Raw genomic sequence first — 24,122 nt, forward strand, 5'->3', positions numbered from 1 at the left:
ACTTTGATTTTGATGTAATCCATGTCCTCAAGCTCCCCAGGTTCCTGAAATAGCAGGTTATTGATCACCTCTACATGAATAAAAATTGCTGTTTTTTCCAAACCTATTCCTGTTTCTTTTATATGCCTCTACCACTGTTTTCCAGATCACCACATCAGAATGACCACAAGCGCAAGCACTGTTGTTAAAAAGTAGTCAGCATTCACAGAATCACAGAATTTCTAGGTTGGAAGAGACCTCAAGATCATCGAGTCCAACCTCTGACCTAACGCTAACAGTCCCCACTAAACCATATCCCTAAGCTCTACATCTAAACGTCTTTTAAAGACTTCCAGGGATGGTGACTCCACCACTTCCCTGGGCAGCCTGTTCCAATATCTAACAACCCTTTCGGTAAAGAAGTTCTTCCTAACATCTAACCTAAAACTCCCCTGGTGCAACTTAAGCCCATTCCCCCTCGTCCTGTCACCAGTCACATGGGAGAACAGACCAACCCCCACCTCACTACAGCCTCCTTTGAGGTATCTGTAGAGAGCGATAAGGTCGCCCCTGAGCCTCCTCTTCTCCAGGCTGAACAAGCCCAGCTCCTTCAGCCGCTCCTCGTAGGACTTGTTCTCCAGGCCCCTCACCAGCTTCGTCGCCCTTCTCTGGACCCTCTCAAGCACCTCGATGTCCTTCTTGTAGCGAGGGGCCCAAAACTGAACACAGTACTCGAGGTGCGGCCTTACCAGAGCCGAGTACAGGGGGACGATCACCTCCCTAGCCCTGCTGGTCACACTGTTTCTTATGCAAGCCAGGATGCCGTTGGCCTTCTTGGCCACCTGAGCACACTGCTGGCTCATATTCAGCCAACTGTCCACCATCACTCCCAGGTCCTTCTCTGCCTGGCAGCTCTCCAACCACTCCTCTCCCAGCCTGTAGCTCTGCTTGGGGTTATTGCGCCCCAGGTGCAGGACCCGGCACTTGGCCTTGTTGAACTTCATACTTAGTATTTGTGACGTATTTCATGATCCTTCTTCCACTACATAACTATATTAATTACATGACAAGGAAAGCTAAGTTCAAACATTGTGAGAATGTGCTGTTTAAGTTCAGCTGCAGAATTACCTTGCAAGCAAAACAGAAACGATCACCTAAGTTGACTAAGTGCAAAGTCAATAATGTACTTCATTACAACTGTCATTTATTAATGTGTGCTGTATTTTTAAGAATGAGAGTTCATCTTTAGCTGTATAGCAAACAATTCTGTGGATGTCTGGAATGATCCCAGTCTTGAGCAGCTCAGACTGGCAGAGAATGGATGAAATTTCACAGCAGCTTTGGGAAGAAATAGTAGCTCAGATTGCCCCAAATAACATCAGTAATAAACTCCAGAAGTAGCTTTTTCTATAGCTCATACTGCAAATAAGCATGTCACAGGATTCCGTAAGAATGTAAATACGAAAAAATAGGTATGGATTCAGTCCAAAGAATCATTACAAGTAGCAGAAAAACTTACTGATAAGCAAGTAGAAAAACTGTATTTCCAAATATATTCCATTATGCATTCAGGTCCACCTCTCTCTCTTATGGTGCTGCCAGACACTTATGTTTTCACCCATAGAAATACAATTCCAGAAAAGCTCAGTGCATTTTAGACTGCAGAGTAAAAATTTATACTCACTAAAGTTAGAGGCCAAAAGTCATTATTATAATAGAGATGAGGCTGCATGCCCACCTTCAAGATACTGTTTTTTGTTTGTTTGTTTGTTTTATTAATTTCATCTTCTATAGCCTTTTATACTAGTCTATAATGAATAAAACTGTTTCATGAATGCTTATACCTACTTTCCACACTTTAAGGAGAAACACAAGGCAAAGGGCAATGAGGAAGGACATCAGATAGTCTACTTAAGTAAGCTCTCTGGATCTGAAAAAAAAAAAAAAAAAAAAAAAAGGGCAGGAAAAAAAAAATGTTCTCTGTCAAATAAGTATCAAACAAGTGGAAATCAATGAGGCAAACACCCCAGATTAAAACCTGGTCATTTGCCTTATCCTTGATGTCCTATTGTTTTCTTTTCTCCAAGCAACCTGAAGTTTACTCAAAGTATCTATACAGTTCTGCTTTTCCAGGGTCAAAGGAAAGAATTTCAACATGCACTCTGCTTGTTCAAATATTTGCTTTCTCTTGTTAAGGGAAAGTGGTGAATGACTTCTAGGTATGTGTTTTAAATTGTGCACAATAGTGGATCTTCAGTATTTAATTCTCAGTAAAAACTCTGGGAGGTTTATTTCTGTTCACTGGAATATCTGGTTTATTTATAAATCTTAAGAGCCTTCAGCTGGTTCTTGCTCAATTATCCTGTGTATGTACTTGGAATTATATATACAATTTATATTATAACTGTGTAATTTAATAACAGAGAGTACGTTTCCCATTTATTTTGAATGTCTAAATCTCTAGTGGACTTCTCTTAAGCCCTATATTTTTTACCTCAGCTTTTGTGAGGACCAAATTCATGAATATTTATATGGAATATGCAAATACCCATTACAGAGAGCAGGATCTAATGTGAGGTGGGGAATTTGTTAGAATTTTAGAGCCAAGTCTTATAGGCTACATCAAAACAAATTGCTTTATCGGCTGTTAAACCCAAACAGCACATTTGAATTGTAGTGCCCATGCATAATGGTCTCTAGAAACCAGAGTCCAAAGATTGACTTCTTGGACTGAGGGAGTATTAGGCAAGCAAAACCAATGTCCATTTCTTTAGACTTGTGCCAGGTGAAAATAAAATAAATATTTTAAATAAATATTATAAAAATAAATATTTGAGTAAAAGCTTTCTTCTTTCTTTTGATATGCATTTGTTTTTCATCTCACATCAAAATTGTACATGATCTCATAAACATCAGAAAAATATTTTCAGATGTAGTTAATACTTTTTTTTTTTTTTGGTATTTTAAAATGTCTCTTTTCTTTTAAAGAGGCACTCTGAAGTATGGCTCTCCCACTAGAGAACACTATGATTTAATACAAAAAAAAAAAAAAAAAAAAAAAAAATCCTGCCTTGTAACAACTGGAGAAGCCAGATAGCATCTTCTAGAAAATTCATTTCCCCCAAAGTCAACCAATTTTCTGGACAGGTAATATATTTAATGAAAAATGAAATCATGGGATTCTGTTTTCCCAACAACAGTAATGAGTCATTTTTTACACCATTTGTGGTCCGCTACCAAATCTCGTCTTTCCATTTGTTTTAAGTGTAGGTAAATCTGGAAAACAAGAGATAAAAACCTGTCTCCTCATTCTGGTACTAACACAGAAGTGACATTAGGTAAAACATCATGAATAAAATAAATAGAAAAGTTTGTTAATTTCTGCTTAATAATTGACCACAATCAAATATCAAAAGTTTCAGTATTAATACCCATACAAACAATCAAGACACCATAAGCTACACAATCCCTGAACAGCCTGAACTACATTTTAAATGGTAAGGAAAAAAAAAAGTTATAAAGAAGGTGAAATTATTATGGATATTTTTTGAGTCTAATTTGATCATTCCATAATTTACATTTGAAAACTAGAAAAAGTGATGAATACCAAATCATCTTCCCTCCGAGAGCTAGCAGCATGCATGCATGCATAAGTTATCTTTTACAGGACAAGTAGAGGGTGGTTTTCTGGACAATCACTACCTACTTAGTTATGGGTATTACCAGTATTAAAAGTCCTCAGATTCAAGAACCCCAGGTATGGGAAATAATTCCAATTATACACATTTCTTTACATTTCAGTAATCAGTCTGACTGAACAAAAGGATGGTAAAATATATGAATTAATTAAAAAATAAATAAAAATAAAAATAATAAATCCATATAGTATAACTTCTCTAGTATAACTTCAATCTAACAAGCTATACAAACATGAAATTTTGTTCTCTGTCACAAACTTACTATTAAAGCAAAGAGATGTCAGTTCCACTTCCCATAATCCTTACACATCTGAAGCTAAAAACAGAAACCTCCATATGACATGCATGAATTGCTCATGATCAAATTTTACCTCTTCAGTTATACAGAACCTGTCTTAATCTTCCTTTTTTTTTTTTTTTTTTTTTTTTTTATTCCAGGTACATTTTGGCTCTTGTCTTCTGAAAGAGTTGAGTTTTGGCATTATTTAGACAAGGCACAGCAGTGTCAGTAGTATAACAAACAGTTAATAGGACTCAGGGGACCAATGTTTACCATGGAGCTGCTTGCAAGTCATTTAAACTCTATGTTTTTGTTTCTTCCTCTATAAAATGCTGCCTTGACAGTAATTTCCCTTGAAATTTTGTTGATGGTGGTGTTTTTGTTTTTGTTTCAGAGCAATTGGTAAAATCTGAGAGTTATTAACCACCAGTTCTATACAGCTGCATGGTGATCATTGTGCCCTCCATCTACAGGTTTCAAGCCACGATCCTGAGTTTCTTTTCTTCCCTAGTTAAAAGTTACCAGGGGCCACTGCCTTTTAGACTACAAATAAGATAGTGCTACAAGCTGAGATACCTGTCTGCTTGGCTTTCTGTCTTCCTGCTGTTTTTACATTCATGGTGCTTTCTGATATACCATTTTCCCCTTCTTTCCACCCTATTCACAGCTGTGTGAGGATAACCATGGCGACAAAGGACTTCTCAGCTATCATATTAACTGTTTTGTACTTCTGCAAGCATTTAGTGCAATTGACAAATAATTGAAGGCAAGAAAATTCAATCACAAACTAGATGGGAGATCCATCACTTTCCCTAAAAACAGCTGTATTAAATAACATGAAGTGAAAAAGCATCAGAATACATCAAGTGTGACAGGAATCCAGCCTTCTGCTTACACAGCTCAGTGTCTTCTACAGGAAGCTTGACTCCAAAATTCTGTTCTATTTCTTGTCTGGGAGTCAGGAAGTTTTAATAGATATTACATGGGTATTGGTAAGTGATGTGCGAAAATACAAACTCAATCTGTAATTGCAAGTGTTTTAGTTTCAGGAATAAAAAGTTACACAATGCATGCAGGGCAATGCATAAGTATTCCAACACGTAATGCATTATTACAATACTTATTAAGACAACCTGTCTCAGGCAATAGAGGCTTTATTTAAATTAACAAGTCACGGGACATAACAGGACTGGATATATAGAAGGAAAAATTCAGCGCTGAGAAAACATTAATGGTTGAAATATACAGAACTCTTACTTTGATTGCCTTTACACTGATCCAAATCGCTGTTAACAATTGAAATGTATTATGTGCGCCTGGGACTGTGTCTCCTGCTCCAGCACCACCTGAAGTGGAATTGCACTTCCCTGCTCAAGGTCTGCTCTGTCCTGTGCACTTCCAGGAGCTGTTTGTCATGGAACAGGCCATGCTGAATTTCTTTACAAACATGTTTCAGGTGTTCTGAACTTCAGCTTGTGGCTTTGCAAAAAAATGTTAATATAAGGTTTTGAAAGGTTTTGTGGTAGCAGCCTTCTTCTCTCTAACAGAACAGAAATGCTGTCCAAGGCCAAGCACAACTGATAAATACACTACTGGCCTACATGTTCTCGGCCACTGCTCAAATGCTCATCAAAAAGCACACTGCAAATTTAAAGAACTCAAATGTACTGAATTGTTTTCAGATTGCTTAAGAAATACTCTTCTGGTTGTACAAAAAAAAAAAAAAAAAAAAAAAAAAAAAAAAAAAAGTTAAAAAAACAGCTATTAATTTGAGTGCATTTTCAGTTCACGTGTTTAACATGAACTATAATGTTAGTAAATAAAAGTCTATTTCAGTGCAATTCTTTAAAAGGAGATGGATAACAAAAGGCAGTTTGTTCCCATGAGTGTCACCCACTCATGTTTGCTAGTACTGAGCTGGTTTTGTATACACCAGCAGCCGTATGTGATAACAGAGCATTTATTTGATAGCTGCCCTAGCTCTGATACATCCTCTTTCATTTAGTTTAGCACCAGGCCAATATGCTCAGTATCACCAGGGTGGTCTACAGTCTTATGATCCGCATCTGTTTATCTAACAGTACCATTTTGCGTGTGTGTTTTTATTTTTGGTTACTGATTAGGACTGAGATTTTCACATTACACTCATGCAACTTGAGCACACAACATAGCACCACCCACGACTGATGCTAACCCTTTCTTCTTTACTGCACAGGATAACAAAGCCAATTCATCTGAATAATTACACCATCGGAGGCAAGTGAGGGACCTGACCGGCAGGTAGCTACCATGTGATTTTTTTTCTTAATCTTTCCTTTAGAAAGGAAAAGAAACACCACAGACAGAAGCCTCGATTATCCAGAATTCAAAGGGCTTGTGTGTCAAAGCAGCACTTCTGCTGAACTCTGGCTCCCTATGAACCTCTTTCAGAGTTTACATTTGTAATTTCCAGCTCAAGGCTCTCAGTTAAATTGTTTCAGCTGTTCATCTTCAGAGCCACCCACTCATAAGTAAAAATGAGTACTACAAAAATAAAATCCTGGCAGGAAATTTATGAAATTCATAACTCCAGAACAAAACTGGTGGCTTATTTTCAAGATTATCTTTTTTTTTTTTTTCTCCATTTACTACTTGACATTTTCTCCATTAAAGAAATACTAATTATGGTACTTATTTATACAAATACCTCATTCTGTATTACCCAGAAATCGCAAAGTTATTGTTGGATATGTATGAAGAGGGTGTTTTAAACAGAATTCTATTTTCTTCCGTATGACTTACCCATTATCATATGGAAGATAATGAAGCAGGCAGTAACCTAAATCTATTTAATAAGGTCTACCAATCTGTGAGACCTACAACATTCACCTTTAATTGCTTTCATTATATAGCTTGATTGTGTTTGACATCATTAGGCTTCTAAACTTAGTATGTGCTGTAAGTGGTGTTGCCCATGGAACGCGTCTCCTACTTTTCCAAATCAGCAGATTTACAGTTGTCTTGCATCACAAAGCAAAAAGACATATCAAAAGCTAACCTTTCTAGGCTATACATGTTTTCTAAATTTCTTCAGAAGAGCTGATCAGATACAGTATGACAGTTGTGTCCCACAGGAAATTATACACATCAAACAACCAGTAACACGTAAAAAATATCTTGGTCCATTCAATCCTTCTGGGGGGTTAAAAATGCAATGAAAAGCCAAAGGTGGGATTTATTCCAATGCCTGTTAATGATATTTGCAAAGAACATTTATGAGTCAGAACACAAAGTTTGCTTCACAGTGACTTAACTTGCCAGCCAAGAAGTGCTCTCGAGCTCTGCTAATCAAGGGAATGAAATGCAGCCTGTGGGATCAGGCTGAATCTGTTACTCAGAAGCTGAGAATTTAGAGTTTTGTTGAGTTACCAGACCAGACTTAGAACTTTTTTTTTTTCCAAAATATAGTTAAGTAGTTTTTATGCTTTGCCACTCTTAGCACTGAAATTTCAGTACAGTACAAGACAAATTAGACATGCAAGTGCCTATTAACGATAAAAAGAGGTAGGTGTGCCTCTTTCACAGTTCAGAAAAGTTCCAGTGGTTTCTGAGGGTCTTATGGACTCCAGAAGCCTATTCCTGAATAAACCATAATCTAATCATGTAAATGTTTGATGACAAATCAGTGAGTCAGACGGCTGTATGAGGATTTCTATTTATAGTTTTTCCAAAAAAATGTCTCCTAGTGCAGGAATTTTATTATTCTCTTCTAATATCACTTCTAGTTTGCCTTGTTTAGGAAGTTAAAAATCTTCAGACTGCTCCGTTCTTATATTGTCCTCTCAAGTAATCATACAAAGGAGTTGTTCGAAATATTCCTAGTGTTGTGTGTTAAATCACACTGCCTTCATCCAGATTTTTTTCAGCCACTGTTATTGACTAGAAATTCTTCAGTTTGACCATTTAGGGTTAAAAAGACCTGGGACTGACCAATCAACCTGGGACCGACCTGTCCTAATCCGTTTCTACTTATAAGGCAAAATTTGACTTCACTTTAAGGCAACTTTTTCACACAGCCTGTTGTTCAATCTTAACAATTGCTTAAGAACTTTCTTCAAAGTCAAGCTTACCTGCGTGCACTCGAGCTTCTGAGATTTTTTTTATTTATTTATTTTAAGGGCTGGGAAGGGAGCTTAGAATCAATGTAAGAAAGACCTTGTGGAACAGGCTCACCTACCTGGCTTCAGTTTTAAGGTCAATCGCTCCTTATCTCTAATAGAAATAGCCTGACAAGGGGCTTAGTGGTTAGAGTTGACCTAATTAATTAACTACAAAAGGTGCACCAGGGTCATATTTCTGTTGGTCATCCATGTATTTCTGTTAGTCATTCTGTGAGGAAAATTAGTACAGAGCCTGTTAAATATATATATATATATATATGTATATATATATAAAAGAAAAAAGAAAATGACCTTAATGGCAAAAAAAAAGGCCACATTGTCATCCATCTTCTTAAAGCGTGAATTTTCTTCAGAGTGGGAAGGCTTTGGTAAGTAAATGCTTATATCCCTTAAACGATCATTTGAGGCATGGAACATTTAGAGCAAAAAAAAAGAGGAAGAAGAAAGCCAAAGTTGGAAATCGTCTTCCTGTAAAGACAAGTGGCCCTAAAAGCCCAGCTGCTTCCCAGTGCTGGGGAAAAGGTGGCACCCAAGAGGGAGGGGGGAAGAGAGAAAACTCTGGTTTTGCCCTAGAACAGGATCCTCCTGCCTTAAGCCATCTACTGCAAGCTGGTGAGCCTCAGGCAGGGGCAGGCAGGCAGGCGGGGAAGCCCCAGGACCTGCCTTTTAAACACCCCACTCATTTCCTGACTCCTCTCCTTGAAGCAGAGGTTCCCTCAGGAGCCCAGGCCCCCCCCTAAGGGTGAGCCACAACAGCCCAGGTCTCACCAGGTTTGGTATGGACCCTCCACCACTTTCCCACTTGTATTTCACTGCTATCCCCAAACTTTTCTTCCCCCTCCAGTTAAAGCCTCCATTTGCCTCTTTATAAGGGCAAAAGACGACTTAATTACTCCCAGTCTCTTCCACCTGTTTGCTTGTTAGTGCTTGTTAGCTTGCCAAATTTTTTTTTCCTCCCCCTGACCCACAATGCAAAACATGAACTGTTTTGGGCTGGGAACTTGAGAGCAGGGCCAAGGCAGCCATTTCGTGACCAAGGTGCAGTCACCAGCAGCCGTCATTTTCCTGTAGCATTTGACAAGACACGTGCACTGCGGCACGACGAGGCCCAGAGTGGCAAGGACAGGCGAGGCACTCACCTGCAGAAAGCTCACAGGAACAAACGTCAACCCACATTTAAGACTCTTGCCACTGCTGCCACATCGACCTTTCCAAGTTCTCTTTTCCTCCCCCTTTTAGTTAGCCCTGGTATTTTGGTGAACCAGAAAACAGCACACAAGCATGTGACTTCTTCCTTAGTTTATTTCACAGGTCATTGCTCAAATTTACAGTACGAGTATTAAAAAATAAAAATTTCAAACTGTGCACCACATAATCCGCAGTTCTGGGTTCAAAAGGAGGAAACGATGACACACAAAGTTCTCTTGCTTCCTCCAGAGGCATCATCATCCCTTTCCAACTTCGCACCTCTTTCCACTCTTGCTGTCCTGACTTTCTCAGAGGTTGTACGGCCAAGGCCAGGGAGCACAGCACAGATATCCTACGAGAGCAGCCGACTCCCTGATGCACGCGACCTGCACACACCATCTCGGACTACAGGTCACCTCCTCCAGCCACGGCCAAGAACCCAGACTGCCCCTTCATGCTCTGGCAGCCTCTTTCCCGTCAGGGGCTTCTGCTCAGAGAGGTGCCTCTGGTGCCGGGCACACACAACCCCAGCAGCCCCCCAGTCACGCCCCTCAGCGAGCCTGTGGCTCTTCTGGAGTCCACATCCTAGGGCTTAGTTCCAAGTCTGGGGGCGATCTGCTTGCACAACAAAGAAGCAGAGTTGTGATGCTGCCTCAAAAAGGGAAGGCCCTTTCGGTCTTCTGCTTCCCTTTGCCTTCCCCAAAGAGCCACGAGATGAAGCACAGGCTGCTGCGGGATACCCCAGGATCAGTCCGTCACCTCTTCCTTTATGCTGCTGATGGGAACGGGAAGCTCAGTGGCTTCAAACTCCGGCAGCGAGGGGTCAATGGTTTCTTCTTTCACCTGCACGGCAATGACTAGCAAGAGACGGGAAGGAGAGGAGCATAAATAGAGGAAAAGTCAGTGCGGTCCATCTTCTACCTGCCTGGGTCCACACAAAGGCGAAATTAAACCTTTATGAGTAACTGGAACCTTTGTCAGGCTCCATTCCCGTGCACACAAAGCACCTCACCCACCCCCTTCCCCAGTACCTGCCAGGCCGGGCAGGTGACCCAGCCACCAGATGCTCTTCTGGTCACCACATCCCTTGGTGCTCAGCACCATGGGCAGTGCTGACACGCTGTGACAGCCCTTAGAGGGAGCAGGACGTGACAAACACCTCTGACACATCCATCTCCTTCCCAACAACCTCCCCCAACCCCAGCCTGCTCAGTAGGGCAGCCAGGCCCTCAGCAGGCAGCAGCAGGATCAAGACATCCCGCTACAGTGATGCCATTGAGCCTCCTAGGAGGAGAACCTTCCCAGAGAAAGCAGGCTAAGGCTTTTTTGCTCTTTCAGCTCTAAAGCAGCAGAGTCTCTGCCTCTGGAGGAGCGAGGAAGGACAAAGCACAGCTTGTCAGGGACATATAGGGTGTACACAAGAGCTGTACAGGGCTATAGGGTTGAGTAACTCAGTCCCTTACTCTCATCGGGTGGTGGCTCTGTCAAAACCTTGATGGCAGCTTTTGCTTCTCGTTTCGTCCTCGAGACAGAAGGCTTCTTGACGGTCTGCTTGATCGGGCGGGTTTTAGCAGGTAACTTTTTTCCTTTTAAAAAAAAAAAAAAAAAAAAAGGAGATAACAGCATAGGGAAAAGTGAGTTCCTTTCCCCTGGAAAACCAGCACCCCTGCTCCACCGAGAAGCCATATGCCAGGGACCAGCACAACTGACCAGCAAGCTACATGGTCATTAGCTGCCAACTGGTTACCCCAAGAAAATCACCTACTGAAGGAAAACTAGATCGATCGTCTCAAAACATGCTCCTCTGTGTTGTCCTTCATTAAACCCAAGGCACTTCAGCGCGTGCTTAAGTTCCAAGGAGCTGGTCCTGCTGGAGTCAGTTAAGAGCTTTGCTTACCTGTCTGGGTCTAGCCCTAAAAACTGGGCACGGTGGCTCCAAGGCACGGACACTGTAGCATTAATATTCTCCGTTTTAGCTGATGCTTTTATTTAGGTTGAATGCCTTTTATATTCTTTAGACGTCCCTTCCCCTCTACCCCCCAGGAAGGAATCCCTTGCCCGCCTACACGATTCGCCACAGCGACTGCAACACTGACGACAACAACGACAGGATGAAACAGCAACACGGTCCAGCCCCACAGCTCGCCTCCTCAGCCACCTCGAGGCTTTCTCTCCCTCAGCACACAGCAGCCGGGGTTGCTCGCCCACTACCCTCCAGCCGCAAGGAAGAATCTCCCTCTGACCACGGACACAGTGGGGAAAGCAGCACACCTCACGCCTGGAAGCAAGCGCCATCTACGCCTCGGCCGACAGAACAGACTGCAAGACAGATCCTTCCCACACACACAGCTCTCTGCCCTTGGGGAACGGGGGTGATTAAGAAGGATGAAGCTGAGCTGTCAAACCCACAGCTGACTCAGAGCATCCACAGCAAGACAAGGCCTCTCTCTCTCCTGCTCCTGATCATAGACAGGGTTCCTCTAACTGGGCCCAGCCTGCGAGCGAGCGGGAGGGCGCTAATCAAACATCACTCACTCTTCTTTCCATAGGGTTTCTTCCTCTTCTTGGGCACCTCCTTGGCCTTCGCTGGAGCTGTGGGCTCTGTCATAGAGACGAGAGGGAAACGAAAGCCAAGTCCCATAACCAGTAGGTAACTGGGATGAAGTGACAAAAGCGAGAAACAAGATACACCCGTCCCCCCGAGTCATTGCCCTCTTCCCGAGACAACCAGCTGGAGGAAAAGCAAGGCTGGAGCGCGGTCGCTGTCCTGTGCTCCCCCAGCACAGGGGAGAGAGGCCCCGTACAGACTTGCCAGGGACAGTGGAGAAACAAGATTCGTTGCCTGGGACAAGGAGAACATCTACAGGTGAGGCAATGGCCTCCCCGTGACCAGGAAAGGAACAAACTCTTGAGAGAGGGATGCTCTTACCTTTTACAGGCTGAGTCAGAGAACTGATAAGAAAAGGGAGCAGGGGCCAAGCTGCCCCTGCGACCCGGCCGAGGCTGCGGTGTGCTTAGTAAGAGGGAACTGTGCGGGGTCAGGACCGCCTGGAACCCTACCCAACTTCAGCAGGAGCAGTTTTGTTGGCGTGCGGGTGAGGGAGTAGAGGGAAACCTGAGCCAACCTCAAACCTCAGCCTGTTTTCTCCCTGCCACAGACTCCCCCCTCTACCAGCTGCGAGGCTGTGTGGCGGCAGAGGAGGACTGGTGGCAGCCAGCACAGACCAAGCCAGCAAGCTTCTCCTCCACACGAGGCCCCAAAAGGAGGAGCCGCTGATGGCGAAGGAGGAAGGCCCCCTTTGCCTCTAGCTTGAGCTCACCTGGAACGACGGGGGGTTGGAGCTGGTAGCCCGTCAGCTCGCACCACCCCACGGGATAGATGTCTGGAGACTCGCAGTCCACCCACTGGTCGTACTCGCTGTCCCAGCCGTCGAAGTGGATGCTGAGCAGGCGGTGCACGACGCGCTTCACCGTGGCCACGCAGATGAGCCGCGGCTCCATCAGGTCCACCGCTTCCACCTTCATGCCTGCCTTGAAGCCATGGTTTGGGCAGTCCTGGGTGCGTAAAAGATAAAAAGAGGAAAACCCAAGGCAATTGCAGCCAGTCCAAACCTGCATCCAGACGGCAGCACCCTGGAACAGCTACAGGCTTACTTCCAGCAAGCAGACAGAAAAAGCCCAAACTCAAGCCACTTCGATGCGCCTCCAGCCAGCTTACAGCAGGAGGGGACATCTGAACGGATCCAAGGCCAGCTGCGTCCCTAGAGAATCTCAGCCCAGCCTTTAGAAAACAGAGCCTGAACTGGGGGAGCAGCACGCAGCAGTTAAGAGACACCTGATCAAACCCAGAGCCTGAGGCAGCGCTGGAAAAATCCTAAAGACAAGCACAGGCTCACTGCTGCTGCAGTTTTTCTGATGCCAACCAGACTACTTCCACCCAAACAGCAGCATGACCACAGGTATCAGGTGGTGCAGAACCCACCAAGAGCCTGGAGCACCAGGGAACACCGCAAAATTGCAGGTTCAGAGACATCACGACATCCACCAAGGTGTGATGGTGCTTGCCCTGAGCAGCCAGACATGGGATTTACTTGGAGATCTCCTCAGAAGTGCTGACTGGAAGCAGACAGCAGCCCTGTCCGACATCTTCATTAAGGATTTGGATGACAAGGCAGTGCTCTCAGCAAGTTCACCGATGACACAAAACTGGGAGGAGCAGCTGACACAGCAGGGGATCGTGCTGCCGTCCAGAGGGACCTGGACAGGCTGCAGAAATGGGCTGAGAAGAACCTCGCGAAGTTCAGCACGGGGAAGTGCAAAGTCCTGCCCCTGGGGAGGAACAACCCCAGGCACCAGCACATGCAAGAGACTGACTGGGTGGAAAGCAGCCTTGCAAAAAAAGGACCTGGGGGTCCTGGTAGACACCAAGTTGAACATGAGCCAGCAATGCACCCGTGGGGCAAAGTATGTTAACAGTATTCTGAGCTGCATTAGGAAGCACGTTGCCAGCAGGTAGAGAGAAGTGATTCTTCTCCTCCACTCAGCACTGGTAAGGCTGCACCTGGAGCACTGGGTCCAGTTCTGGGCACCCCAGTACAAGGACATGGGTGTACTGGAGAGAATCCAGCAAAGAGTCATGAAGATGATGAAGGGATTAGAGCATCTCTGGTGTGAGGAAAGGCTGAAAGAGTCAGGACTGCTCAGCCTGGAGAAGAGAAGGCTCAGGGTGATCTTATCCAGGTCTATAAATACCTGGGGGGTATCTATAGGGCAGGTGCAAACAGGGTGGGGCCAGGCTCTTGTCAGTGGTGCCCAGTGACAGGACAAGAGGCAATGGGCACAAACTGGAACACTCAGGAGGTTCCACCCGAGCAGGAAACACTTCACTGTGCAGGCAGCTGAGCACTGGCACAGGTTGAGAAAGGCTGGGGAGCTTCCCTTCTTGGGGATTTGGGAAAGCTGTCTGGACACAGTCCTGTACAACCTGCTTGAGCAGGGGGTTTGGACAAGAAGACCTCCAGAGGTCCCTTCCAACCTCAGCCACGCTGACAGCCAGGGCTCTTGTGCTCCACCTAGCTGACTGCAAACATCCCTACACATCTCTTCTCCCAGGCAGCACTCACTGTGTTGAAGAGCCGTGCTGGAACAGGTCTTGATTTAGTCTTTTCCAGGTAAGTTTCCCAGTTGAAGGTCTTTGCATCTTGCCCTGCAGGAGGAAGAATTGGTCAGAAGGAAAAAGGCAGTCACTGGGCAGACCAGCTGAGGGAAAAGGCAGAACGGGCAAGAAGGAACCACTGCAACTGCTTCCAAAGCAGTTTCATTAACTGGCACGTTCGGCCTAGTTTTGGACTTCAATCTAAGGCAGAGACTCCACAGCAGTCCAGCAACCCCCTCCAGTGGGCAAACAGGGAAGTTGTGCAAGATGCAGCACTGAACGCCCATGTCAGTCACACATCCAGACCACAGAGAAAGGTGAGGAGAAGGAACTAGCAGGAAGAAGCATGTTGAAAGCAAACCACTAAAACCAATCTTTCTCCCACTAGAAGCAACGTCAAAGTGGACAGAACAGCACTGCACGAAGTGCTGCAACAAAGAACTTCAGAGCAGGCCTTTTGTGGTATGGCCGGATGAAGCAGTAAAATCCACTCTGATTTTTCTGCAAAAAAATCTCGAGATGCAATCCTTCTGTCTCAGATTTATTCGTGCAAGAAGAGAAGTGGTGACTCCTGCTACTTGTAATGACTGAGTCACGTAGCAATAGCTCTGCTCATCCCTCCTTGCCCTTTCACAAAGGGATTTATTCAGTTTGGGGATTGTACACCTCTCCCACTCATCCTGACCAACGTTAATGGCCTCAGGAGATGTAACTTCAATCCACAAAGTACCACAGCTTGGTTTACCAGCAGAGCTCAGAGGGCCTGGCTTTCTCCCCAGCCAGCCCTATCTCCCCCCAAAGCAGGCAGGGTGGGACCTCGTGGTTTTGCTTCACCTGAACCTCACGCTTCTCAGAAAAGCCCATCCAGCAGCTTCCGTGCAGGTTGGTACCCTAGACCACAGCCCAAATCTCACCTTTCGGAGGGGTCAGATCAATGCTGTTCTTCTGACAGAAGTTGACAGGGAAGATGGCGTGGGAGGAAGCGTGATAGCAGAACCAGTCCGAGCCGTCGTCAGATGTGGCTCCGTCAATGCTGATCATGAGATATCCATCCAAGAGGACCTAAGACAGGAGGTGAGGGGCATAAATGAAGAGCTTCACTTGCTCTAAAGTCTCTCCTTTCAACAGATTCCCCCAAGAGCTCCCACAGCTAGATCACTGTTGCCACTAGATAGCAAAATGCAACATTAACTGCTCCAGGATGTGTGGTAGCTTCTCGTGCTACGTCAGCCAGCGCAAGCTAAACCCCAAAGCAGCAACTACTGCAGGGCTGCAATTAACACTAATGGCTTTGTGCAAAAGGCTCAGCTCTAAGCAGGCAGGAGCGCTGCTCTCCCTCACAACCAGACTCCTGGCAGCCCAGAGCCTCTACACCAGTCAGGTTGTTACCAACCAGTTTGTTACTGGGCTGAAGGGAAGGGCACTGCCTTCAGAACTGCCTCTTCCTACAGCAGCAAGACTTGTCCCTTCCTGTCACTTGCTGGCAATTTGTACCTACCAAACACGACAGGCACGCCTGCCCCAACCTCGCTGCAGCTCCAAGCGCTGGCGAAAAGTAACATTTGCCAGACAGAAAGCTTTCCTGGCACTCCCTTGCCAAACCCCACACATCAAAGTCCACTCTTGGGTTCTCTGAGAGCTTCTTGAGAGAGCAAGGAAGTCCAGGACAGTGCTCTGCTCCAGGAGACGCAAAGCACCTCACAGAGGAAACGTGGCAGAGAAATGTGCTTTCCAACTCAGGCACAGGAGCAGAGCTCTCCACCACCTCATCAGGAGAGATCAGAGGTGCAACCCTCCTCAGCTTCCCAAACCCATGAGTGCTGCCCATAAAGTCCCACAGCCCTTTCTCTCCTCCAGAAGGATGCTACGGATGCCTCCCTGTATGCACTCCAAGAACCAGAGCGCATTAGAGACCAAACCTAGAGGCTGTGATGTCTCAGGTGAAGCCAGAGCACCTCCTTCCCCCTGCCCCAAACTCACCTTGCAAACCGTGGCCACACAAATGTTGCCCAAATTCAGAGGGTCGATGGCTTCCAGTTTCATGCCTTCTTCAAACCATCCGCCTTCGGCATAGACAGCCCGTACCTACGGGAGAGTCCGGCACCTCAGTACTGCCAGGGGCATGGGACAGCCCCATCCCAACATCAACTGCCCCCCTACAGACAGGATCAGGGCTTCTTTACTTGGCTCAGCCCAAGTCAGGAGGGGAAAGGAAAGAAGAAAACTACACAGAGGCAGCCAGTGCAGCACTGTCTCTGTGCCAGCAAGCTCCTGCCAGGGCTCTGGCCAGTCACAGCTGCAGTAAAACCTCTTGATCTCAGTCCCTACCAGTATGATCCAGCCCTAGGTCTCACCTGGTCTCTCCCAAGCAATCTCCTTGCCTCTCCTGCTCAAAGCTCCAAGGATTGGAGCCCTTAAATTGAGCCCTTCAATCTGATGCTGTCTTCTAGTTCTTTAATCTTTTTATTCTGCCTTTTCCCCTGGCCAACTACAGCCTTGACACCCCAAATACCTTATTGCCCTATAGCTGGAAGGGGGACAAAGGAAACCACCACTGCTTCCTTCGCTGTGGCCACCGCAGAAAGCGAGACTTGTCTTACCTTTTTAAACAGGTACGGGACAGCGTCACAGTAAATCTTCCGGAAGGTGGGATGGTTTGCCATGTCACTGCGCTTTTCTTCTGTGAGGAATGGAAGAGGGGAAAGAGAATTGAGAAACCTACAGCAACCACAGTAAGAAAACATAATTATCTGTTGAGAATCTAACAGCTGTAGAAGAATCAAATCAGAGATGGGTAATAAGAACAGCTCCATCCCCCTACATCTTCCTGTAACATGAACTGTGATACAGGGCTTGCTCAAAAGCAAACACCCAGTCTTCCTGAGCACTAGTGGTAGCACCCCAAAATGCAGCTGTTATCACCAGGGACAGGCAGCAAGGGAGACACAAATCAAAGCATCAACGGGGCTTGAGTCTAAGTCCAGAAGGAAAAAAAAAACAAAACCAAGAAAAACGGTCTCTGGAAAAACACACATGGTGGCATCTGGTCTTACAGAAACCAGGATGAATTTTCTCAGAAAGCTAACATGACATTGCAGATTTTGCATTCGCACAGCATGGGGACAGACTACCTGTAAGAAACCCTACAATCCCCTGTCCCAACCTTTTATCTACCTAGATGGAAAAGTGGCAGACGTGGCTGCACGGACCTTATCCATCACGTCTTCCCAGCACGTTGAGTCCAGCGTTAACAGCAGGACCCAGGCAGCAAGCCAGCAGATGTGTGTGGTGGCCTGACCCCTACCTATCTTCTTCATGCTGTGGCCCACTCGCCGTGACCAGCCCACGGGATGGATGAGAGGGCTCCACATGTGGCACCAGAAGTCATCGTCGCTGTCCCCGTCCTCGTAGAGGAGTCGCAGCCGGCCCCCGATGACCGTGTCCACCACCGCCATGCGCGTCCGGGACACGTGGTTCTTGTCCACCACCTCCACCCTCATGCCCTGCCGGAACGGGTACTTCATGCTCTCCGCCATCTGGCAACAACAAGCAGAGGAGGCGAGATCAATCCCACCCCGTGTCTTCCTTCCCAGAGACTTCAGAGAACAGCTTTCCCCCCACACAGCCTTGCACGGCCCCAAACTGGCTGGGAGACACCTCTGGGAGGGGACACGTGGGAGTGAGTTCATCAGGGAGGACAGGGGGCTGCCAGCCCCACACAGGACACCTTTCACATTTTTACTGTGTTCAAAGGTTGAGCAATGTGATGACCTGCCAGCTTCAGTGCTAGAGATCCTGTACAGACTGACCCAAAGATGCAGGCTCAATGAGCCGCTGCCTGCAGTCTGGCTGATTTTTGGAGACCTGCAGTTTGTTGGTAGCAGCCTAGCCCTACGCACCCACAAATAGACAGAGGTGTTTATAGAACACCTGACATTTTGGCACTGGGGTCCCAGAATGCTGTGAAACCAAGCCACTGCTCAAAACAGACCACCCAAACCAGCCAACACCTGACCCCAGAAGTTCAGAGGGAAGGTCCCCATCCCCACCGCTTCTGCTCATTAAGTGGGAGTGGGATGCTGGGAGGAGAAACATCCCGACAACATCTCCCTCTAGCACCTCCCTTCCATGGCACGAGCTCTCAGCTACAAGCTGAGACCCAGGAACACACAGCAGTCAAACAATCTTTCAGCTTCCAGAGAAGTAACGAAGAAAACAGAAGCTATCAAGGGCACCAGCACAGGTGCTCCCACGCACATTGAAGGTACCGGTGCCCCTCTGGGTCAAGCATCACTCATTGGTGGGAAGTACAGAGTAGTTTCTTTCCTCTCTCTCTGTGCTTCCATATGGTCTTTGCTTGTTTTCCCTCCCCTTTTATTTCCCTCTCCCACTTTCCTTTTCCCTTTAGTTCATTTATTTTTCCCTTAATAATAATTTTCCCTTAATAATTACTTTTCCTTTAATTAAATTATCATTTTCTCAACCCGTGAGTTCTTTTTTCCTTTTCTTCTTCCCCTCCTCTTCTGAGGAGGGGGAGTGAGAGCAGTGGTGGTGCAGTTCAGCTGCCCAGCAAGGTAAAACCACCAGGGCCCCAAAGGAGAAGTTGTGCTGCCAGGGCACGGGGGCTGAAGGAGGTACACGGGCATTGCACAGGTCAGAACCAGACCAGAAGTGTTCCCCACATACGTCTCGGCTTTATTTCCACAGAGCAACAGCTTCTCACACTTACCTTGATGTGGAAATCCACTGGGATGGTCCTGGCTCCCACCAGCTTCTTCATGAGGTAGCTTCTCCAGTCAGTGTACTTGGCATGAATACCTGGACACGCAGAGGGAGAGAGCACATCTTTAGGACCAAGGGACTGCCCTACACCTTCCCCCGCCCCATCTCTGAGCCCATCTGCATTAAAAGGCCTTCTTCACGCTCCAGTCCTGCACCTGCTCTCAGGTGGACACTGTTCTGCAGGCTTGTCCCCACATCACCGCTCCAGGAGGGACTGTGCCAAGCGGACATACAGCTCCACTCATCTCGAGTTGTGGTGTTACAGCAAACACGTGAGTCACACCAAGCACATCTGCTTGCCAGAATTCTGCTAAATTAGCATCCCCCTCCTAACCGCTAGCTGAGCAAGGGCTGGAGCCATTGTTTTGCTCAGAAGCACCATCTGGGATGTAGGACCAAGAAGTTCCCCCAAAGCTGAAGCCCAACAACCTCTGTGTGGGTCAGCAGGAGGAACAGCCACGGCACTGAGCCAACGTGCTGACCTCCCTCACCCCCCACTCACTTTGTGGTGGTACCAGGATTTTGCTGTTGATGGCACACCAGCCGATGGGATGAATATCCACCGTGCCCAAATTGCACCAGAAGTCATGGCCGGCATCGTTCTCAAAGCCCTCGTACCGCAGGAGGGCCCTGTACCCTGCCAGGACAGAGCAGACAACCAGAGAAAGGCGTTAGAGACCAAGAATTTCTCTTCTGTCGGGTACCACAGGCTTATTCCCTACAGCATGGCCTTCAGAGCTCTGCACAGGTTATCAGAGCTTCTCCAACCATTCTGGCAGCAGAACTGCCATGTCCAGAGAAGGGCTGTGCAGCTGGTGAAGGGCCTGGAGCACAAGTCCTGTGAGGAGAAGCTGAGGGAACTGAGGGTGTTTAGTCTGGAGAAGAGAAGGCTCAGGAGAGACCTCATTGTTTTCTACAACTGCCTGAAAGGAAGCTGTGGGGAGTTGGAAGTTGGCCTCTTCTCACACGTAATGAGCAATAGGACTAGAGGGAATGGCCCCAAGTTGTGCCAGGGGAGATTCAGGCTGGAAATGAGGAGGCATTTCTGCTCAGAAAGAGCAGTCAGGCGTTGGGATGGGTTACCCAGGGAGGTGGTGGAATCACCGTCCCTGGGGGCGTTTAATGAAAGGTTGGACGTGGTGCTTGGGGACACGGGTTAGTGGGTGACACTGGTGGGAGGGGAGCAGTTGGACCAGATGATCTTGGAGGGCTTTTCCAGCCTTAATGATTCCGTGATTCTCTGAGGCTTCACTTGAGCAGCTCTGCTCTGCTCTCTGCAGGTTCCCTCAGCAGCTGGCCGGGAGCTGTGCCGGAGGCGTACCTACGGTCTGGATGACGGACGCGATCCAGTACACTCGGCTGGGGAGCACGGCGTCGCTGTTCAGCACTTCCACCTTCATTCCTTTCACCACATCATCCCACTGATCGAAGAGCGGCACCTGAGGGGGTGAGGCAGCCACAATGGGAGAGGGACACTGACAGAACATTACCTTAGACGCAGACTGGCATGCTCTGCCCCTCCCGTATCTGCCAGCAGCAACCGAACCATGCCAAACATCTCTTTGGGGTGTTCACTGAGGATCCCAAAAGGCACAACACTGTAGTTCAGTGTTGCTCTGTTTCATTGCCAGCTGTCCTATAATCCAAAATTTGTTCATAACACGCAGAGAGGATAGAGCTACTATAACACCTAAAACCTGCCCTCCTTCCATTTCTCTGCCTTGGCTCCTCAGCCCACAGGGCTCACCAGTGCAGTCAGTCCCAGAGGAAGCAGAGCTGTTGGAGGGGCAGCTGCTGCCAGGCCTGGACGAGTTCCTCCCTGCGCCCCACCCTGCGCTGTGCTCACCCACATGAACTGTGCAGGCAGCAGGGATCTGTCTCCTGCCCACCTCAGTCACACCTAATCCTGCCCCCAGCCCTTGCCTATAACCACTGGCAGTGTTTTTACCAAATCTGCCTCTGCTTCCTCCCCCAAAACTCATGGACTCCCTTTCTTAGCTGTGAGGAAACCCCAGCTTCCTTCCCTGCAGCTCCAAACCCCTCTCCCCGGTCTCTCCCCACCAGTCAGAGGAGCACGGGGGAGCCCCGTGCATGCAATGTGTCCCACGCACACCGCGTGGCACAGCCAAGAAGGACTCACGTGTTTGAAGCAGCTGACTGGAGCTGCCTTGAAGCCGTGCTCCTGCAGGTACTTTCCCCAGTCAAAGCCCAGGACAAGTGCTATGAGCAGACACAAGAGAGGAAAGTCAGGTGAGGAGGTTAGTAAAAGGCACAGAGCACTCAGCTACCCCTGGACTCCAGCGCACAGCCACGCTGGGCCCTGCTCTGGGACTCAGCACTCTGCCCCAGCACGCAGGGGCTGCTCCGCCCGCTGCAGGGACTGGCTGTCCCTAAAACCCACCCGTGAACAACTCGAGTTAAATACAACCCCAGTGGGCATGGGGGCAGCAATCAGCTGGGAGCAGCAGGGAGCCTGTAAGCCAGCACCTGGTGGGACTGGGACCACAGAGCTCACACTTAGAGCCCTCCACATGTCCTCATCCCTGTGGCTCTTGCAGCTGCACCTCCTCACACCTTGCCTGCACTCACCATCCTGGCCCGTCAGCGTCCCATCTGCCAGCTGCCCTGTGCCCTGCGAATGGAGGAAGGCCCCGATCTTGGCCGACCAGGCTGCCTTGTGCAGGACTTTCGCTTTCTTTGTTGGCGGTTTCCCCTACAAAAGAAGGAACATCAGTGGTACAGGAGGGGAGAGGAAGCCAGCTCCTGCAACTGGCAAGCAGAGGATGCACCTCTTCCCAGGGGGGATTTCCGAGTGACTACCATTTTTATTAATGCTCGCAGGCACAAGAAGTGGCAGCAAGTAAATTATCTTCTTCCCCAGCTTCTAGGAGGCAGCACCTCTCAGCTGGTGTGCTTTCTCTAGGGACGTTGAGCAGAAATAGCAAACCACTGGTAACGGCAGGCTGTGATCTCACTGGACAGCAGCCACCCACCCCCAGCACACCTGGACATCCTGCTCCATCAGCAGAGACAGAGGAAGGATTTCGACTCACCTGCAGCCTGGCCAGGATGCTGGCCTTCTTGGAGTTCGAGGAGTAGCTTCTGGAGCAGGAGACACTGCAGAAACGTTTGGTCTTGGAGAAGAAAGCCTCCCTGGTTCCCACAATGCCACACATCTCGCACACAGCTGAGAGGGAAAGCAGAAAGGTGTGAGCAGTTGGCAGGGCTGACGCACTACAAGGACAGAGCTAAGGCCAGGTACCCCATATTACACATGGCAGCTCCCCCATGTAACCCAAAAAACGTTGTCCCAGTCTGATTCTGCTCCCAGAGCACGTTCAGGACAAAGTCCCATGCATTTCAGCCTCCCTCAGCCCTCATTCTTTCCATCTCGCACAGGAGAACAGGCAGGCAGTGCAGTACCTGGCTCAGAGCCGCTGCCCTCTGTGATCCGCCCCGCGTGTGGCTGGTGCACAGGGGAGGTCGGCAGCTCTCCAGCCTCCCGGTCCACCACCTCATCATCGCTGGACTCATCCAGGCAGGAGCTGCTGTCGCTGCCCACGCTGCTGTTGTAGCTCCGGAAGCTGTCGTAACCCCCAAAGATGTCCAAGTCGTCCTCTTCCTCTTCCTCCTCACCTTCCTCCTCCGTCCGCTCCAAAGATGAGGTCTTGTGGCATAAGGAAGACACCACCTGACAGAAGAACCAGTCTGATTTTAAACCAGACGTTTTATACCAAAACGCAGGAGACTGCGTCCTTCCAGCCTTTCCGTACAACCAGATGTCTCTACACCTAGACAGCTTCACCAGCTCCTCACACTACTGCAGCCAGCCAGGGACAGGTCCCACCCTGCTACAGCAAGAGAGCAGAGAGGCAGGGACAGAAGGGGAGGAACAGGAGCCCAGTGACTGTTCCTCAGACTAGGAAAATCTTGAACCAGGCTGGAAATAAGAGCATAAGAAGCTGGGAAAAGGCGTTAGCCATTGAAAAACTTTTTTACCAAAAGGGTTGTTAGGCACTGAAACGGGCTGCCCAGGGAAGTGGTTGAGCCACCATCCCTGGAGGTCTTTAGAAGACGTTTAGATGTAGAGCTCAGTGATATGGGTTAGCGTAGGACTGGTTAGTGGTAGGTCAGAGGTTGGACTGGGTGATCTTGGAGATCTCTTCCAACCTAGAGGATTCTGTGTGAAACGAGCAGCAAGAAGCCAGCAGCAGCACGGGGAGAGGGCACGGGAAGGCAGACCAGAACCGCATGGAGAGGCGCCAGGGGACGGCCGCTCATCCAAGCAGCCAACACCAAAGGCTCAGCAGCGGGCCCCTCACCTCGCAGCGGTGAATCCCCTCTGCTCGGTGGCTCGGGAGCCTTATCAGAGACACGAGCAGCGCCATGAGCCCGCACCCCCTGCACGCCGCCTGCCTCCCACACCACCCCACCGCGGGCTCCCCACCCTTTAACCTCTCTCCCCCGAGCCCACCCCCAAAACCAGCGCTCCTGGCGCCCTACAACCCCTCGGCAGCCTCACAAAAGCCCCCCCGCCTCCTCCGCAGCCCTCCCTGCGGCCTCACCCCCCTCCAGCCCGCATGGACCCAGCGCTGCCGCCCGGCCCCGCGCCCCGCACCCCGGCGCCTCAGAGCCCCTCCTGCAGCAGCGGGAGCCCCCCCCGTTCCCCCCCATCCCCATCCCCGTCCCCGTCCCGCCGCTCACCTCCCCGTTCCCCTCCCGCTCCCGCTCCTGCTCCATGGCCGCCAGCCCGCCTCACGGAGCACCTCCCTCCCCCGGCCGCGGCTCTGAGTGGCAGCGGGCGGAGAAAATGGAGCTGGAGAGCCCCGGGGCTCGGCCCCGCCGCGGGGCGCCATGGGCACTGTAGGCCCCGGGGGCGC

The 24,122-nt window shown here is 48.5% G+C and overlaps 1 protein-coding gene across 8 annotated transcripts; it reads right to left on the reverse strand.

The window, feature by feature from the left end:
- Window positions 1-9,401: 9,401 nt before the first annotated feature.
- On the reverse strand, window positions 9,402-24,098 carry L3MBTL2 (L3MBTL histone methyl-lysine binding protein 2). 8 transcript variants are annotated; one of them, XM_038168505.2, is made up of 17 exons: window positions 23,947-24,098; window positions 22,666-22,933; window positions 22,296-22,429; window positions 21,832-21,955; window positions 21,383-21,462; window positions 20,564-20,681; window positions 19,745-19,879; window positions 19,190-19,278; window positions 17,765-17,996; window positions 17,061-17,140; window positions 16,441-16,545; window positions 15,375-15,522; window positions 14,429-14,511; window positions 12,626-12,860; window positions 11,841-11,906; window positions 10,769-10,891; window positions 9,402-10,162 (listed from the first exon to the last, which is right to left on the reverse strand). In XM_038168505.2, exons 1-17 carry the CDS (start codon window positions 23,980-23,982, stop codon window positions 10,053-10,055), a joined length of 2,166 nt encoding a protein of 721 aa, XP_038024433.1. In that variant the 5' UTR covers window positions 23,983-24,098; the 3' UTR covers window positions 9,402-10,052. The 8 variants fall into 8 exon arrangements, 4 of the variants coding, with proteins under 4 accessions (XP_038024433.1, XP_038024434.1, XP_038024436.1 ...); XM_038168508.2 differs by having other exon boundaries at window positions 10,109-10,230; XM_038168506.2 differs by lacking the exon at window positions 11,841-11,906 and having other exon boundaries at window positions 23,947-24,097.
- Between the last annotated feature and the right edge of the window lie 24 nt (window positions 24,099-24,122).

The sequence above is a fragment of the Anas platyrhynchos genome, chromosome 1 (genome assembly GCF_047663525.1).
Source record: "Anas platyrhynchos isolate ZD024472 breed Pekin duck chromosome 1, IASCAAS_PekinDuck_T2T, whole genome shotgun sequence".
NCBI lineage: Eukaryota > Metazoa > Chordata > Aves > Anseriformes > Anatidae > Anas > Anas platyrhynchos.